We start from the raw sequence: 17,224 nt of genomic DNA, 5'->3' as shown, positions 1-17,224 counted from the left end.
TGGTGGTTTTATGGAGCCAGAGGTCTTCCAGTTTTGACGTCGCTGTTGCCAGATGGAATATGCAATGTGAAGAAACAGAAGAGAGCAATGTAAGTAAAATTAAAAATTTTTTTAGGCGCAGCCAGCTCTTACACATTTGTTTTCACCTGCTCCATCGATTATCATGCATTTCGTTTTTACGGTTTTTGTACATAGCCCATATTCTCCTTGACTAAAATTTCTGTGTACGGTGTAGTGATGCCAGTTGCTCTTGATTAAATTGTTTCTTGTCCAACAATACATTCAGGAGGATAGGGAAACTAAGACGACAGTTAAAAACTATCAAAACACAAAAAGTCAAGAATCTTGACTACATAATGAGATAATTGCAGCCATATCTTTTAATGGGTGATTAAGTAAAACCTCGCTCTAGGTGGTGAATCGTAGAGGTAGAGCGTTAATAAGAAAATGGACGAATGTGTCCATATTCAACGCAAGCAATAAAATAGGAACGAATTACACAAAATCAACAGTTTTAATGAGTAAAAATTACACTGTATTACCTACTACTAAATATATTGATTAGGAAAACAACCAAGATTTACAAATTATCACAATAAAATTATAAATTTAATAGATATGTAGAGGAAATCGTTAGATTTGTTCTAAAAGTTTTATATGGCGCGTTACGACCATAATTACTGTTTTTATTGTTAAAGAGGAAGTGTTAATATAAATGGAATGGAAATTTCAATCAATTATTTGTTTGAAAGGGGGAAATAGGACAAAATTTAACGGTTGTTTTTGATATCGATTAGTAGTCAATAAAAAATTTCTGCCAAAATGTCTCCAAGGTCAGTGGTACCTGGCGTTCTCTTAATCACCATGATGAATTTCAACACTCTCATAACTTAATAGCTTAATTCAGTCAGACCAATCTGAAAATAAGTTAAACAAAATCCCACACCTTTGACCATTTCGCATTCTATAGATACGTAACAATTTGAAGTCATGAAAGAAGTATTTTCATTAACGAAATTGCTAATATCGATATATCACAGATTAACAAATAAATTCAATTATTAATTGAGCTAACTACCTACTTACATTAAATAACGGATAAACTGGAAAAACGAATAAAAACTTAAGAGTAAAGGTACAACGTAGGCGGATGATATGTTGGTCCCTGAACCGCAGAGTTTAATCTCGCTCTCCTATACGGAAAATAATGAGTATTAATACTACCCAAAAAAAGAATGATTTATATTATACATTTTTATTGCGTATATATGTGTCGCAATTTATTAATGATTAAATTAATCTGCAGCATGTGAAAATGAACTTAACTATTTTGAAGGTTCTTGTGGGAATAACAGAAAATTCCGATGTTCTTTTAATAATGTAAACTTGTATACGTAATGTAAGTGAATTACATACAAGTAATGTGCCTTTAGAGCTAACGCGACTTAAACATTTTAAGTCACGTTAAAATTAACAAAATATGTTTAAACTGCGATTACTCAGAGTTTATTTCTCGTTCTTCCTCAAACGATATAGTGCCATGTACATATGTGCACCAGAGTGTATTTGCCATAACTTCTTCGACCGAACACTTTCTTAGAAAAATATATGTATGTAGTTAAAACCCAAATATCTTTAGTTTAAAAGTTTTTGATATTATTTGAAATAAGCCCGGTACTTTAAGGGACAAAACGTATAATGACATTGTGCATCCCAAATTTGAATGAAATATCTGAAAAACTGTAGAGGTTATAAGGAAAATAAGTAAACATTTCTTTTTTCTTGAAGCTCCTATACAGTGCGGACTTAAATTGCATGCTCGTGTTTTCTTTTTAACAAAAAACCGCTCTGTATAAACGCAAGTAATGTTAATTTTATGCTATTTATACTTTACAAATTTACTTCAATTTTGAAACTGTAAGCTTTAGTTAAAGGCTCCCGCGCCCTTTCAAGTTCCAAAAAAGGGTGATGTTTTTTAAAACGATCGTTACCGAATTAACAGTTAACATTAATAATTCTTATAATAAAACTCGCGTATTAACGAAACCGGTCTAGTACAGGTATGTTTACGACTAGTGAGATGTAATTTACCTGTAACATGATCATTAGGCCAATGAGTGTTTTATCACAAGAATGATTGACTGTTATGTTTTTAGCTTGTTTCAAAGACTTTTTCTCGATGCATTGGAAAATCATTCAAAAATTGATGTGAAACTTACATTTATTGAGCGACTAATGCAACTCATGTAATGACGTCTCGGAAGATGTTCTTGGTTCATAAAACATGGCAAACTCATGTTGTAATCGATTTGTTGGGGATCTGGAGATGGCGGGTATCTATCTTTTTGTTCCTGACATAAGTTGTTGATCACCAGTAGGATCATATTGCTGCCACTCACTCGCTGGACGATAAATGGTCTTAAAAGGGAAATACGTTTTTAACGAAAAGGATGGAGCCCAACATTGTATCTATCTTGTACAATTTAGTTAAAATTAAGGAAATCTTTGGATAAAATTCTTGTAGCGATCTTTGTACGGTACCTTGAGCAATTGCCCATAGTTTTATTGTAGGCACTATTGGATTCATTTCTTCCAGTGTGGACCAGAGTATACAAATACATTTCATTGTCGCAAGGCTCTGGTTTAGTTTTCTGCATAGTGGCGCTTTCATCAAAGGATTTATCGTGCATTTGTTCGATACCTGAAAAACTTACATACCTATTGACCAGAATTGTTAATTTTTTGATGGGTGGCTAAAAGTTTGCATATGGTGAGTTTTTAACGGGTAACATAGCATTTCACCTGTTAACATTTTAACCTCTATTTTGCGAAATGTAGTTAAAAAAATTGGCTGTTAAAGACATCTTGGGTGTTTTTTGCAATTTCTTTTTGACACAATTGATCTCTTATTCTATTTTTCATTCTATTCTATTATTCTAAAAACTATAGTTCGATTTTATACTGATTGATGATTAATTGAGAACCGCTTCAAATATATCTGCACATACTGATATCAACTTTTCTCATACCTTCATGTTCATAATCTTGATCCTTTGGCTCAAGTTCCTCATGGTCGGAGACTTCTACGTCGTTATGGTCTCTGTGATCCAACGAATCGTCAACTGAGGGGTCACTGTCCAGTTGGTATAATGTAGGGTCATAATATAGATTTTCGGTTGCAGCTTCTGTTAGAACCGTAAGAATCGAAAGCACCCATTCGAGAAATGCTGTTATGTAGAAATACGGCTGAAAAAAAAACGTAATTATCTAAATTAATAATAACCGTCTATGGTAAATGTATTATGTAAGCCAGCTTTCGTATACAGCAGACATAATTTCTGCATTCAAGTATGTAGAGAGACGAATAATTTTTCGTGAGGTAGCTACCATAAAATGTGGTTCCCTTATAATTTAAAATTGAATACTTGAAGAGGCACAAGTATTATATACAAGGTAGAATGTTTTTGTACTATCTACCATTCGGATTTTCTAGACAACAATAAGTTCAGTGTTGATAAAGAATTTGCATTATTTAGTGTTTTTCCATAGTATGCGTTGAAATTCCAATTAGGTGAAGGGGTTTAAATCATTGGAAAAATATTTAAAAAATAAATTTTTTGTTTTTGTAAATTAATAATATTATTTAGGACACCATTCCTCCTCGCAAAAACAAATAAAAACACATGAGCTATGAGGCTACGCGTCAGGAGACACTACTTTTATTTTTCATATGGACCCCCGCATCTTCAATTGCATTTTACTTTAAAAAAATATTCATTTTTTTTTTCGGTTTTCTTCAGAAATTCGTTTGAACATCTTTAATGATCTTCTAGACATGAAAAACGATAATCCTGTGGTTGTAGGTTATAAAAATAGTGCTGCAACCTACCAATTATCGCAAAACTAGCAAAAAATCGTTTTAAAACTGGGTTCTACCTATTTTAGTGCGTGTTAAAGGTATTCAAGGGAATTCTGAGATTTCAATGTTTAGTTCATTTACAGGACTAGTAACAATGTGTTTTTGATTCGTGATTAAATTTTACCCCCCCATCTTTTTCACTACATTTCCAATTCTTATTTCACAATGAAACTTAACACGAAATTTAATATGCTCTAATTTTGAAGATTTTATATTTTCGACTTAATGGCTCATTATTCACGGGACTGTAGATGTGTTGTTTTTTGTCTTGTTTAACACATAACTACATATTCATATCAAAGTTTCAGCGGTTTAGTTAGGAATATAAAGCAACTTTCATAGAAATAATTTTACCGATAAAAGCCTGGACCCAGAACTTCCCGTTTCCTGTCCTTCAGGACACAAGCCCTGGTAATCAAACATGCGATGAGCTTTGTATACTCCAACCTCAATTAGCTGGCTCATAATGTCGGGCCTAAGTTTACCGAAGAAAAATCCTGTTTCTTGTAGGTACTCGCTAACTATGACATATCCATTATCATCCAGCATTAAGCAGTGAAGTTCATCCGACTCGCAAGTTTTCTTGCAGACGTTTTTAAATTCGCCACACTACAATGTTGATATAAAGTAATTTTAGTCTCGTTGAATTACACTAAGTTACCCTACATTTGTTGTGGTATTTTTGAAGAAATTATATAAGGCTGAATGGTAGGATTGGTATCCGACCGCTGCCACGGGAACTTTACGGTCTAAGTTTTCTATAAACACAGCAGAACTGACCGTAACTAAAGTGTTATTTGCATCACCTGTAAGCAACGATTGAAGGAAATCATAAGTCTGTAGAAGTCAGGGAAGACAACACGAAATGGTGACATACCAGCCTCCTTTGGTACTGAATACACGTAGACGGAATCGACGTAAGAATGCTCTACTGCTCTTTTATACCAAACTTCGTCGATTGCTTTATTGTGAACACGGTGAAAGTGCCTGAAATATGCAGAATTTTTAAATGTTGCAATTCATATTGATTAAAAATTAGTAAATTTCAAGGGACCATGATCCAAAAACTCCAGTTTGCAAAATGCTCACATGAATAAATAACCATCTTTCATTAAAAAAAACTTAACCAAACTTACCTTTCGTGAACAGTATTATCAATATTTTGGGGAAAATTTTGCCACCTGGTAAGTCCGCTATGAGTAGCCATGAAGGCCACTATTATTCCATAATCTTTTATCATTTTGGTTCTGCATGAAAACAAAATGAAACGAATCAATACTGGGATATAATTTTACTCTAAATTATTTGGAAATGACATGTTTCTAACTGTTGTTTCCACAGGGATTGCCCTGCATAGGAAATATGACCCCAATGAAATGGAGTATAATGGACTAAACTACCCCTACACATTTATTGTTTATGCAGAAATATTGTTATGTCGCTGAATTTTTTCATATACATATAGGAAAGTTAACGATTTTCAATATACGAAGGGTAAAAGGATTGTTTTTTTTTTATTTTTGTCTCTAGATCGAGACAGTATTTGAAATAGTTATTTGGGTTAAAGGCTCGACTGGGGGACCTGGGCCAACAAGTTCCGATCGGAGGAACCTGGGATTATAAGAAATTTATATCGGAACTCTATGTCAATTTTGCAGTAAACACATATATATGACATTTACTTTATTCCACTAATTTCTCCAATGGAAAGTCTTGTACGTTCTAGTAATCAGTTGATTGGCTTATAGTAAAGTAAATGCATATGATCGCATCAGAATTTGTAGGAAATATTGTAAAAAATGCTGGAGCCACAGTTAAAATTGAGATAAAAATAAGTAAAATTTTCAAAAAAGTAACCCTTTGACACCCTGTATAAATATTGTTAACTTTCGTATAAGACAACCATATCGCTATAATTCTGCAGGAATAATATGTGATTGAAGGATGAAGTTTGGCCCATTAGTGGGGATCAACCCGGTCATCACAAACCTTTCCTTAATAGGCAGCATGTTAGAAGGGGCAAGACAGAGTAATAACTGCGCACTTCGACAATTGTGTTCTGCTATTAGATAGATGAAGTTTATGTAAGACTTTAATACCGGGTGGTCACACAAACCTCTATACAATTTTTGTTTATTTAGTTTCACGAAAGTTGAGGAGTCTAAGTTAGTTAAATTTAAAATTGTAATTTAATTTGAGCACTTCTGATTTGATAGAAAATAACGCGAGCTTGAGGATTTTAAAATTAAACATCCTGTATGACCTGTAAGTTCACTCATGCCGTTAGTAATTCATGTACGGTGCTACCATTTTATCGATACTTTTTAAAATATTTTTTTATATGTAAATTTTAGAACTCAATGTTATAAGTTCATCACAATGTTAATTATCACTATTTTCATAGTTTGAGCAGAATACTTTCAAAATTGAGTTATTATTTTAATAAGTGTGTAAGCAGGAAATTTCACGATGAAACGATATTTTTTAAACTTTAGAATAACGTTACAGCTTCACTTGCGTTGACTCCGTTCAGCTTAAAGATATTCCTCAGAATGTTTGTTGCAGGAGGGGTTTAAACTCAAAAAAAGTCGATAGAGGAATCTCAAAAATAATAGTATTCACGGCTTTCCCGGTTATTAATGATTAATTACACTAAAGGATGGCTTGGGGGGTTAGGAACCTTACACCAAAATATTTAAATCTACATACTGTACCTGGATATTAAAGCCATCAATATTGACATAGGTCTTTATAATAAACAAAAGGGTTATTAGTGCAAAAATTCGGTTATAAGTGCAACTTATATCTACGTCTGCATGTTCTGGAGTAGGCATTAAATTGTTAAATAAATGTAAGTAAATTGCATCCAAAACACGCAGTCTCTATTTAGGGCACGATGTAGTGTTAAAATATTGAAAGTTAAATCATTTTCTGAAAAAGTGTAAAAAGTGCCCTTAGAGCTTTGCATATACTACAAATTCCCTGCTGGCCATTGAACTTACCCATTCGTATCTTTAGTGTCAGTAATATTATCATTAAACCACAGCGTTATCTTAGCGTCTGCAACCACTTTAGATATTAGCTTGCGATCGCCTACAGAAATTTCCACAACTTATTAGTTTAGCACTTATTAACTGGAGATGACACTCACATTCTGTCTCAATCCATTTCCACCCTGGTCCTTCCATTTTTTTCAGAAAGTACATGAATTCCTCTTCAGCCGTCTTAAAATATTGTTTATCATCCAGGTACCTGCAGTAGTGCCTTTAAAAAGAGTAATATATTCAGCACTTCAATATTCATGAGCTTTTTGGTCCATTACCAATCTGGATGGATCGTCCAGTTCCCCGCGAAAAATTGGGTGAAAGTGTGTTGACCTTTGTCGTTAATTCTTATCCTGTGAATATCATTTTCTACTGGATGAAGGATGCGGTAGAATCCGTATCTGTCAGGTAAAGCTATCACCAAGCTGAAAGGAGTTCCATTTATGCCTGTGTAGTAGTAATGGCGCTTGCCAATGAAGATTCTCCTCTAAATCAATACAAATGATGCTTTCTAAACACATTGATGGGATAATTATACCATGCCATCCAAATGCGTCTTGACTTTTAAGGTAATATTTCCTTTGAATTGCATGATGATCTGATGTCGCAGGTCTCTGACATCATTACTGAAACTCCTAGGTTCGTTATCGTCGTCCATTACCTCTACTTCCATGAAATCCACCCTGTTGTAAGCTGGTTTTAGGATTCCTTGGTACTAAAGAGTTTTAAAAGATATTCTTGATGGTTACGAATGAACAGTTGGTTTAGCGTAATATTAACGTACCACAGGTCTGAGATCTGGATGGATAAGAATGTAACCATTGTTCGTAACAATAAAGCCATAACCATTGACTCCCAACTATAATAAGTGAGCAAGAGTGAATTAGATAAAATGTTCAATTAGAGGGTTACTGCCTTACTCTGTAAGAAAGCATGAGCCGCTGAATATATTCGACTGGAATGTCAGTACCTGCAACTCCGAGCAAGTTGGCCACTCTCTCCTATAAAATGCCGAAATTATAACTTGAAAGCTCCTAGTTAGAAAATATACTGTAATGTCTAGTATCTAGTTTGTATTAGTTTCCTAAAAATATCGACGAATGTTGGAAAGTTTGGGAGACATAGACCCATGTCAGGTGGTGCCACTTCAATTTATGTGCATCTGAATCTCCAATATTCGAATCTATTTAATATTTTACAAAATCATCCCTTTAAAATTTGAACCACTCAAAAGAACCACCTTGGATACCTTTTAGGAAACAGTTTTTCCAGAGCTGAAACGATAAAGTTTGATACATTCATAAAACCGATTTTTATCTATTATTTCGAACACAAAAAGTGTGATAAGTTTACAATTGAGCGACTGGAAGATGGACTAATATAGCTAATTCAAATTAGAATAATCTCAATTCAATCAAAACGGTGCGAATTTAACTTTTGACTTATAAATAAAACGCCAAATCGCGTTTTTTTCCAGATTTATTTTTACAATTTTCAAGTTGAAGATGGTATTTTAAAGTCGAAACATCGAGTTTCAAAAACGACATCACCATATTGTAAGAAAGTTAGCTTTTCTCTGATATTTTTGGAAGTTGTATGAATTTGTGAAATGTTACGACTGAATACTCCCCACACGTGTAAAACGCAACTTTGTCTTTATTTAACCAACAATCTCTCTCTTTTTGTTTTCGAGAGAGCCATATTGAAAGTGGAATTTCGAACACCTTGTAGAGCCGCAGGTCTTCTTATAAAATGGTCAGAAATCTGTTGATGCCTAGTTTTAGATCTTAAATGGTTCAGATTTTGTTCGGATTTGTCCACCTGTTCTGACTATGTAAGGTGTTCCAGAAATACTGGTAGACATGAGTATTGAGTGCTAGAAGGTAAAAAATTCATCTATACTCGTTTTATAGGAGAGATGCCCATTTTCACTTTATAGGGTATCAAAATAATCTTAATTTCTGTAAACTGAAAATAAATCTCACAGTTTTTGACTTTCAGACTTAAAATTGCTTTTAGGGTGGATGATAGGTATGATCAGTATATCATTTTTATATTAATATAACTATGGTAAGAATACCTTTTGTTTCATTAATGTAGTAAGTAAATTGCGTCCTACTTAAATTTGTATGTTTTAAGTTCTGAGCGTTTTAATACTTTAATGTGGTACACTTTATTGTCGATAAAATGCCCGAAATATTATCCCGATAATAGACGCTTTCCAGCTCATTGCACTAAAAATTTGACAGAACTCTTGTATATGAATTTTGTGCGTCGAGAAATTGGTCAGAATGGTGCACATCTATGGCCCCCACGAAGTCCCGACTTAAGTCCACTGGATTTAGCTGAATGGTTCTATTTTTTATCCGCTAGCACCCTATATTCGCTTGTATCCATGTTTCTGAAATACCTTATACAGGGTGTCCTCGAATTACGTGGCCAAAATAATACCGCAGATTGTTTGAGTGAAAATAAGTCGATTTAACTAAACTTCCCTCAGTCCAAAAGTTGATAATTATGGAGCTACAGGGTGTTAAAGGTGAAAAAAAAAATCACATTTTCTTTAATATCTTTCGATTTCTTTGAGTTAATTTCACGAAATTTCATATTTGAGGGTGTTTTAGGATACGAAATTCAAATTTATTAACGATTTAGTTGTTTCTTCTAGGGGGCGCCACAAGCGACCATTAGGACACATTTAAATCTCTGTAACTTTTTCGTGCCACGGTGTATATTATTTTGGTATTTAAAAACCTTTTTCCCTACTTTTTATACTTAGAAAAGGTATACTTTATTGACGTCGCTAGAAGCAACGGTTTTGGAGAAAAACGCATAATTCTAATGCGCTGCATATTTGCGTTAGCGCTTTTAAGTAAATAACTCAGTTGGCTATGTTTTTAATTGACATTTTAACACTTGAATTTGTTTCTCAAATGTCAGTTTTTTTATTTAGCCCTCAGTTTTTCTTGTCAGTTTCGCTTCTTGTTCCTGTAAATATCCATAAGTATGGCCAATAAATTCACTTATTCTGAAATGGTGGATATGTTGTTAGTTTATGGACTTTGCCGTTGTAATAGTCAAAAAAGTGTAGATTTTGAAAACTTATTGTTATACCTTTACTAATAATTATTTTTGAAAAACTTAATTTTTTTTAACGGAAAATAATTTTAAGGTAATTTGCATGCATCATCAGGCTTAGATGCATTTTTCTCCAAAACCGTTGCTTCTAGCGACGTCAATAAAGTATACCTTTTCTAAGTATAAAAGGTAGGGAAAAAGGTTTTTAAATACCAAAATAATATACACCGTGGCACGAAAAAGTTACAGAGATTTAAATGTGTCTTAATGGTCGCTTGTGGCGCCCCCTAGAAGAAACAATTAAATCGTTAATAAATTTGAATTTCGTATCCTAAAACACCCTCAAATATGAAATTTCGTGAAATTAACTCAAAGAAATCGAAAGATATTAAAGAAAATGTGATTTTTTTTTTCAACTTTAACACCCTGTAGCTCCATAATTATCAACTTTTGAACTGAGGGAAGTTTAGTTAAATCGACTTATTTTCACTCAAACAATCTGCGGTATTATTTTGGCCACGTAATTCGAGGACACCCTGTATAAGATTGTACTATTTTCGTTATGGCAATCTAATTTTCAAGGCTGTTATAAAATCTTCAATCAACGGTGTTGACTGTCGATATCACAGCTTTAAGATTTTCTACAGTTAGGTAGGCACTACTAATGCTACGTTTCTAAAATAACATGAAAACTAGCTGTAAGGAAAAAATCTAATTATCCTATACCTAAATATTGAAATGTCTAATGTGTGTTCTATGTAAGATGGATACGTTGAATTCTATCAACTGGACCACCACTAAGTCAATCACACCTTCTGGCCTAAGACTGTACTAAAACTCTAAAACCAAAATACACAATCCACTGGCCTACGATGATCTTTCCTGCTGTTACCTCTCTGGTGACCGTCACCCATTCTTCCTCGTTCACTTGGATTTTTTCGGTTATATTCTAAAGTTATGGTATTAACCATGAACAAAAACGTGGTGTAGATTAGTATGCAAGAATTTGCTTTTCTGTGTATATCTTGTTAGCAATCATTTCGCAAGTTGCGGTTGTGATATATAAAGGTTTATATGAATCAGATCTTTACACTAAAAAAAAAACTGAATGAATTTTGATATTTCCAGAACACCAATGCAGCTATTGAGACTGTTGACTTTCTAAGGTTTGAAGTTTTTTTTCTATTTTAAATCGATACAAAGACAGTTTTTAGGAACACTGACCAGCTTCGTCAATGAAGAACAATGAGATTGAAATGAAATTTCATTTCTCTCGAAAAACGATTTTACATAAAGCTTAACAGATATTTCACAGAAAGCAAGATCCCAGGCATTAATTATTCCTAATTATCCGATGTAAATGAAACATCGCTTATTGTGAACAAATTTTTGCTTATCGAAAGTCATATTTTGCGATTGGCTTTCACTTACTTGTCTCGGTTTTTTGTCGTATACAGGCAGAGATACCGATGTCATCATATGGTATGTCTGAGTTTCCCCATAATTGTCCTGTTTCTAAATATCGAAACAATTTTTCAACATAAGCTAAGCATCCATGAAGAGTACCTACCAGTTTTTGTTGGTGCACAAACTTTCTATCTATGTCATCAGAAGTCAACATATCTTTGTATTTGCTGAAGATCTGATATCTCTCTCTCTGGGTGTTCCTTTGACGATTTACCCACAACCAATTGGTCAACTTGGGGTCAGTAACATCCGCGTAGACAGGTGACCATGTCGGATTGGGCTTCACGTTGGCGTTCAACACCATGGGACGGGCCATTACCGGAATGTAGTGTAAGACTTCTTCTCGTACCTCGGCGTAGGTGCTCAAGTGGACATAATATCCTGTAAATACACAAAAATTGCGGTATTTTGTTAGCTCATGTTGACCAGTTTGGTAGAAATGATTATAAATAATTCCCAAGATGATTGGCTCTGTGTAGCTCTACACGAAAGCAAATGTTCTTTACCTTGATTAGCACAGGCCATCCACTTCACTTCACGAGGATCACTGACTTCCCTTCCTACTAGATATGTAAATAGTCTTACAGTAACGATGGGGAGATCATGCCAGTTGTATTTTTCGAATACATCTTTGTAGTTATCCTGAGACCCGTCAGTTATGAGCATTATAGCTTGACTACAATCGGCTCCTGAAATTAATTGTTCTTGTTTCAATTTGATGATGTGACGCATGTAATATTGCCTGTATACAGGGTGTCCCAACAACATTGGTACAAATGAGTATTCGATACTTGATTTAGCGGCTTGTAATGGCTCTTAGGGGGATTTTGGACAGTTTTAGGTACAGCTAGTTGAAGTCACCTGCCACAGGCTCAAAAAATCGACTTAACTTTTATTATATATTTTTATCAGTTATGACATCACACTCTGAACTCTTCTACATGAAACAGGTATTAAAAAAAACGTATCTCTAACCGTTTTCGAGATATTTCCAATTAATTGTTTCGGTGCTCTGCCAAGTATGTATGAATAGTTAAACTCAATGGATATTTGAGACAATGTTTTTGATTTAAAATGGCGCTCCTGCTTATACTCTATGCACATAAGGCAACTTTGGAATGTGAATTTTACATCGACGGATTGGTCGAGGTAGTTAACATCTGTAGCCCCTATGAAGTCCCGACTTAAACCCATTAGATTTCAGCTAGCTTAAAAAAGATACTATAGGTAACTGTCATCCAAAACCTCCTGAGCTGCATTTGCAAGTTTACACATCTAAAACTGTGACATTTATTCCTAATTTTCTGAAAAAAAACCACTTTGACACCCTGCACACTGAAAATAAGCAACGTTTTTATAGGAATATTTAACTGAATCCCAAGGACGCTATACTGATTCACACAGGGACACTCTGTATAATTAGATTCTTAATAAATTTGAAAATTTATCTATGTAATATGGGTGAGAAAGCATTTTTGTATGCGAGAGCAAAGGATTTGTTGGTACTATAGACTGCAAATTCTACGATGTGTAGACGCTACCATGATAAGATTCACAGGTGGTAATTCTGAGTATTGCCGCTTGTGTGTGCATATCTTGTCATATTTTTGCTTCTTGGAACTTACCCAATTTAGTTTCTCGGTAATGCTCAAGAAGTTCAAAAGCTGTAGTGAGCGCCAGTGTGAAGTTCGCAATCTGCTCAGTTTTGAAATCGCTCATACCTTCCTTGAGGGTCCTTATATTTGCCAAGTTCGCCTTTAATTCCTCAATACTGATCAGTCAGTTCTAAGTAAAGCTACTACAACTTACTTGAACCAATTTCCCATTAAAACAGTCAATTAAAGGGTCCGTTGTGTTGCTAAACGTAAAAATATTGACATAATCGTTATTTCCCAAAGTGTCCAGGATATTGTGAACCACGTGACGGGCTATTTCACGCCGCATGCCTAAAAATCCTAGGCTTAATCCAAACTTTTCCTTCTACAGTATCCTACTGACCAGTCATCGAACCCGATCTATCGACTAATATCACAACATCTTTGGGTGAGGAAGCTGCCTCAATGAACCAACTTCGAGTCCGACAATCAAACAAATCCACTGGTTCTTGAGACCAAATCATCGCTGCAAACATTTCATTATTGGCTTCTGGTGCAGTGATCACTTGAAAACTACATACCTGGAAATTGTCGCATAAATCCAGTGGAACTTCCGAAATATTGCCAAGAGAGGGTGGGGTCTAATTTATAATTATTTCTGAACGTTTTGTCAAGTTCTTCTGACCATTTAATTCCAGCTATGACGTCTTTTGCTGTGAGAATTAGAAAAAATATTAAAAAATTAAGTATTAAAGCGAATATTTCTGTCCTTACATCGCTCGTATACATTACTGGGTACGTGGACGGCACTGTAGTTAGTATTAACAGGAATGTTATAAAAATACCTATTAACATAGAGTGGCAACTTTGTCTTATCCACAGGATGAGTTTGACTGGCCTGTGGATGTTCTAAATCTTCTTCGTCTCTTATCTATGCAAATGCCAATAATCACCACGTTAAATGATTTTTCTTAAAAACTTACTTCGGCTTCTTCTGCATTATTCATGCTGATTGAACTTCTTCCATCTTCCGATGATTGATCCCTCTGGGAAAATCTAATGTCGTCACGATGCACCAGACTGTCGTAATTTGGTTCAAATTCCATGTTGTTAGACAAGGAATCTTCATATTTCTGGTCTTGGGTTGACGCTAAATCACTAAACTGAAAGTTGTGGGGTGTTTTATAGCCGGTAGCCAATTTTTTCCTCCGAGTTACCTCATTTTCTTCAGATCCAGAGACATTTGGAGCGGAATTGGTAAGATTTTTGGCATTAAAGAATTGGAAATTGTAGTCAATATCTTCTTCTTTTTGGGCTTTGGCTGCCTCTTCTGCTATATCCATTATCCTCTAAAATGCGCATTTTCACGTATCGTTTAGTTTTTTGTTGTCGATTACGAACTTACTCTAACTGCTTCGACTTTCGATTTCATCATTTTTGATATACGCTCGTGAATATCTGATAAAATTTTATCTCCATCTTCGGACATTACAGTGGTGCCCTTAAAACTCTGAAAGAACGTAGCTTGAAGATGCTGATTTGGCATTATTGGAGAGATCGTAAAAAAGTACATTTTTGAAGAAAAATGAATAAAATATTTACTAATATCCACATATAGTATAATATAAATTTATCCCCCCCCCCTCCTTTTATTCTTTAAACCCTGAAATGTAGTGACTTGGACTTGAAACAAAAAAGTGATCAAATTACAACAATGGTATTACTAGATTTTTTTCTGCCTTCAAATTTGAAGAACATTTCATATAACTTTCCAACTTTTTATCTTTTTTAAGTCAATCTTTTCCATAATTTAACAGTTGTGGAAATGTTTGATATTTTCTAAAATAATCAAATTTAACATTTAGACTCGTTTTGAAAAATTGTAATAGGATTGTGAAATCTATTTCGCTCCAGTTTTACAGTTAAGAATGCAGCTTCATAAATTAAAAAAGGATCATATTTGTTTTAAGAGAATAGAGACATTTTTTGGCTAATCCAAAAATAATGTCAACATATTATGTTAAAACACAAGCATTTATATTGGTTTTATCCTATACTAAGTGCTACCTTTCTATACTAAATAGGTTCAAAAAATAAGGGGGGAGGGGAGCGTTCTTTAAGACCGCACTATATGAAATCGCGTGAAAAATGCATACGATATATAGAATTTATATGTATCAAATTATTATCCGTGTACCTACATTAATCATTTTAAACATAAATAAATTTTAAGAATATTTGCATATATGCATCTTCAAAAAGGGCGGTTTTGCATTAATGAGCTCTTTGAATAAATATTAACATGAATCAAAGAACTCCTGATTATGAGAGGAGGTACTCTTGGATATAATTTTCATACCTCTACACATACACAATATCATAAAATTGAAGTGGACTACATGAGATAAGAACATTATGAACTTTCACTATTTTTGTGCGTATTATTGGCGCTATTTCGGTTTGGTATCGCCTTATCTCCTCAAGAAGATTAGCTGGCCTTTTATATAGACTTACATTTTTAACTTGATCCTTTCTGGAGACCATTTCTCCGAAGATCCATAGTTCTGCACTAAGTTTATTTGCCCAAATTTGTACCCTGCAAGCAGTAAAAGCAATTAATTATGAAGAAGGCTATAGAAAAGAAAAGATCGAGATTTCGATCATATATACATACCAAAACACAAAAAAAAAACATCGAAACAGCCAATTTTTAGCTTAACTCTGTATTTCGCGACCTAACAGTTTGAGAAAAAATTGAAAAGCATCATTAATTTTTACATAAAATTTGATTTCATAACACTAATGGGTTTTCGATAATTACTACGATTTTTGAAATGGAACCAATTTAGCTTACCAAGAACGTAGTTAGGTCTGAGATATTAGGTAGAAATTGGATTTTTTTAGACATTTTATAAAATTGTCATATCTAATAGCTGGACGTCCACGATTTCGTCGTTTGAATTGTGGATCCATGAGTTGTGTAAAAACGCCGTAAAATAAATGCTTTCTACCTGTAGTTTTTTGTAAATTTTTTTCTAACAAATGATGGACAGTCGTCGTTATATAAAACAGAACAAAACGCGCATTTTTTTACTAATTTGAGTCACCCTGTATCTTTTACCGTTTTTTTAAGTATTTTGCTCATGGAACTCAGTATATTCGGGATGCATTCTATATGAGAAGTAATTAATATAAAATCTGTTGAATACTCCAAAATTTTACATAGAAATACTTTTAAAATTTATTTCCAAGGTAGGTAGTTCATTGTACAAGACAGATGCAGGCATTGTACAACTGCGTCAATGTTCCTTTTTTGTGGACAATAAGGTAAAGTTATGAAGATTTAGCAGGTTTGGCAATAAGTTGGTTTTAAAGATCTTTCATTAAACCTGCGAATCAAACATATTAATCCGATTAATTTAGGTGAGAAATTACTCACAATTTCAGAAGTTCTGGGTGCTGCTTATTGTCCCTATTCTCATCTTGTCCCACTCCAAAGGAGCACACACATAAGAACACGGCTATAATCGCATACTTCCGATATCTCATTTCTGGCAATCTGAAGTAAAACGGATGATCACCGACTAAAAATACAGTTCTGTGTATATTAACAATTTGTATAAAGACGACTAGAAAAACATACGCATATGTTAGCGCTCAATTGAAAGAATGCACGGTGCTATTATACACTGTTGCAAACGCTTATAAAAACACTTAAAATTTATGTTATAAATCAAATCAAACTAAATTAAATTAAGTATAGTATGTTTCGAACCGCAGGAATCCTTTTTGCTTTCCTGCGACGAATGAGGGTATTTCAAGTGGTTTTAATAGGACAAATCGATATTCGAGTTGCGCATTGGCCGTGTCCTTTTCCTAAACCGAGTCCTTTTCCTAGGTCGAGTTTTGAATCGTTGTGCTCCTTATTTATCTGGACACGGAAATCAACCACGTGATATCGAAGGGCCTTTTTGCGCACAAGTCACGTGACAATTTAGTTTAATGTTCGTTTTCTACTATTGTTCACGTGGCGAATAGAACGTACGTTCTAGATAAGGACCTATGGGAAGCCAATGGTCCTTAAATTGTTAAGATGAAAATAAAAACATAGGGAACAGTCG

At 34.1% G+C, this 17,224-nt stretch overlaps 1 protein-coding gene across 6 annotated transcripts; it reads right to left on the bottom strand.

Moving 5' to 3' along the window:
* Positions 1–495: 495 nt before the first annotated feature.
* On the bottom strand, positions 496–16,919 carry stj (straightjacket). Of its 6 annotated transcripts, XM_066288096.1 has the most exons (31): positions 16,747–16,919; positions 16,543–16,687; positions 15,618–15,699; positions 14,509–14,613; positions 14,321–14,452; positions 14,087–14,266; positions 13,878–14,034; positions 13,685–13,816; positions 13,507–13,629; positions 13,318–13,454; positions 13,134–13,263; positions 12,015–12,197; positions 11,612–11,889; positions 11,473–11,556; positions 10,934–10,990; positions 7,884–7,964; positions 7,748–7,822; positions 7,502–7,678; positions 7,242–7,450; positions 7,071–7,183; positions 6,922–7,012; positions 6,634–6,666; positions 5,056–5,166; positions 4,797–4,906; positions 4,586–4,725; positions 4,274–4,528; positions 3,030–3,246; positions 2,542–2,701; positions 2,220–2,418; positions 1,087–1,193; positions 496–917 (listed from the first exon to the last, which is right to left on the bottom strand). In XM_066288096.1, the coding sequence occupies exons 1-31, from the start codon at positions 16,748–16,750 to the stop codon at positions 908–910; spliced, it is 4,017 nt and encodes a 1,338-aa protein (XP_066144193.1). In that variant the 5' UTR covers positions 16,751–16,919; the 3' UTR covers positions 496–907. The 6 variants fall into 6 exon arrangements, with proteins under 6 accessions (XP_066144193.1, XP_066144194.1, XP_066144195.1 ...); XM_066288097.1 differs by lacking the exon at positions 6,634–6,666; XM_066288098.1 differs by lacking the exon at positions 10,934–10,990.
* Between the last annotated feature and the right edge of the window lie 305 nt (positions 16,920–17,224).

This window comes from Euwallacea fornicatus, chromosome 12 (assembly GCF_040115645.1).
Source record: "Euwallacea fornicatus isolate EFF26 chromosome 12, ASM4011564v1, whole genome shotgun sequence".
Classification (NCBI taxonomy): domain Eukaryota; kingdom Metazoa; phylum Arthropoda; class Insecta; order Coleoptera; family Curculionidae; genus Euwallacea; species Euwallacea fornicatus.
This window is presented reverse-complemented; position numbering and strand designations above follow the sequence as displayed.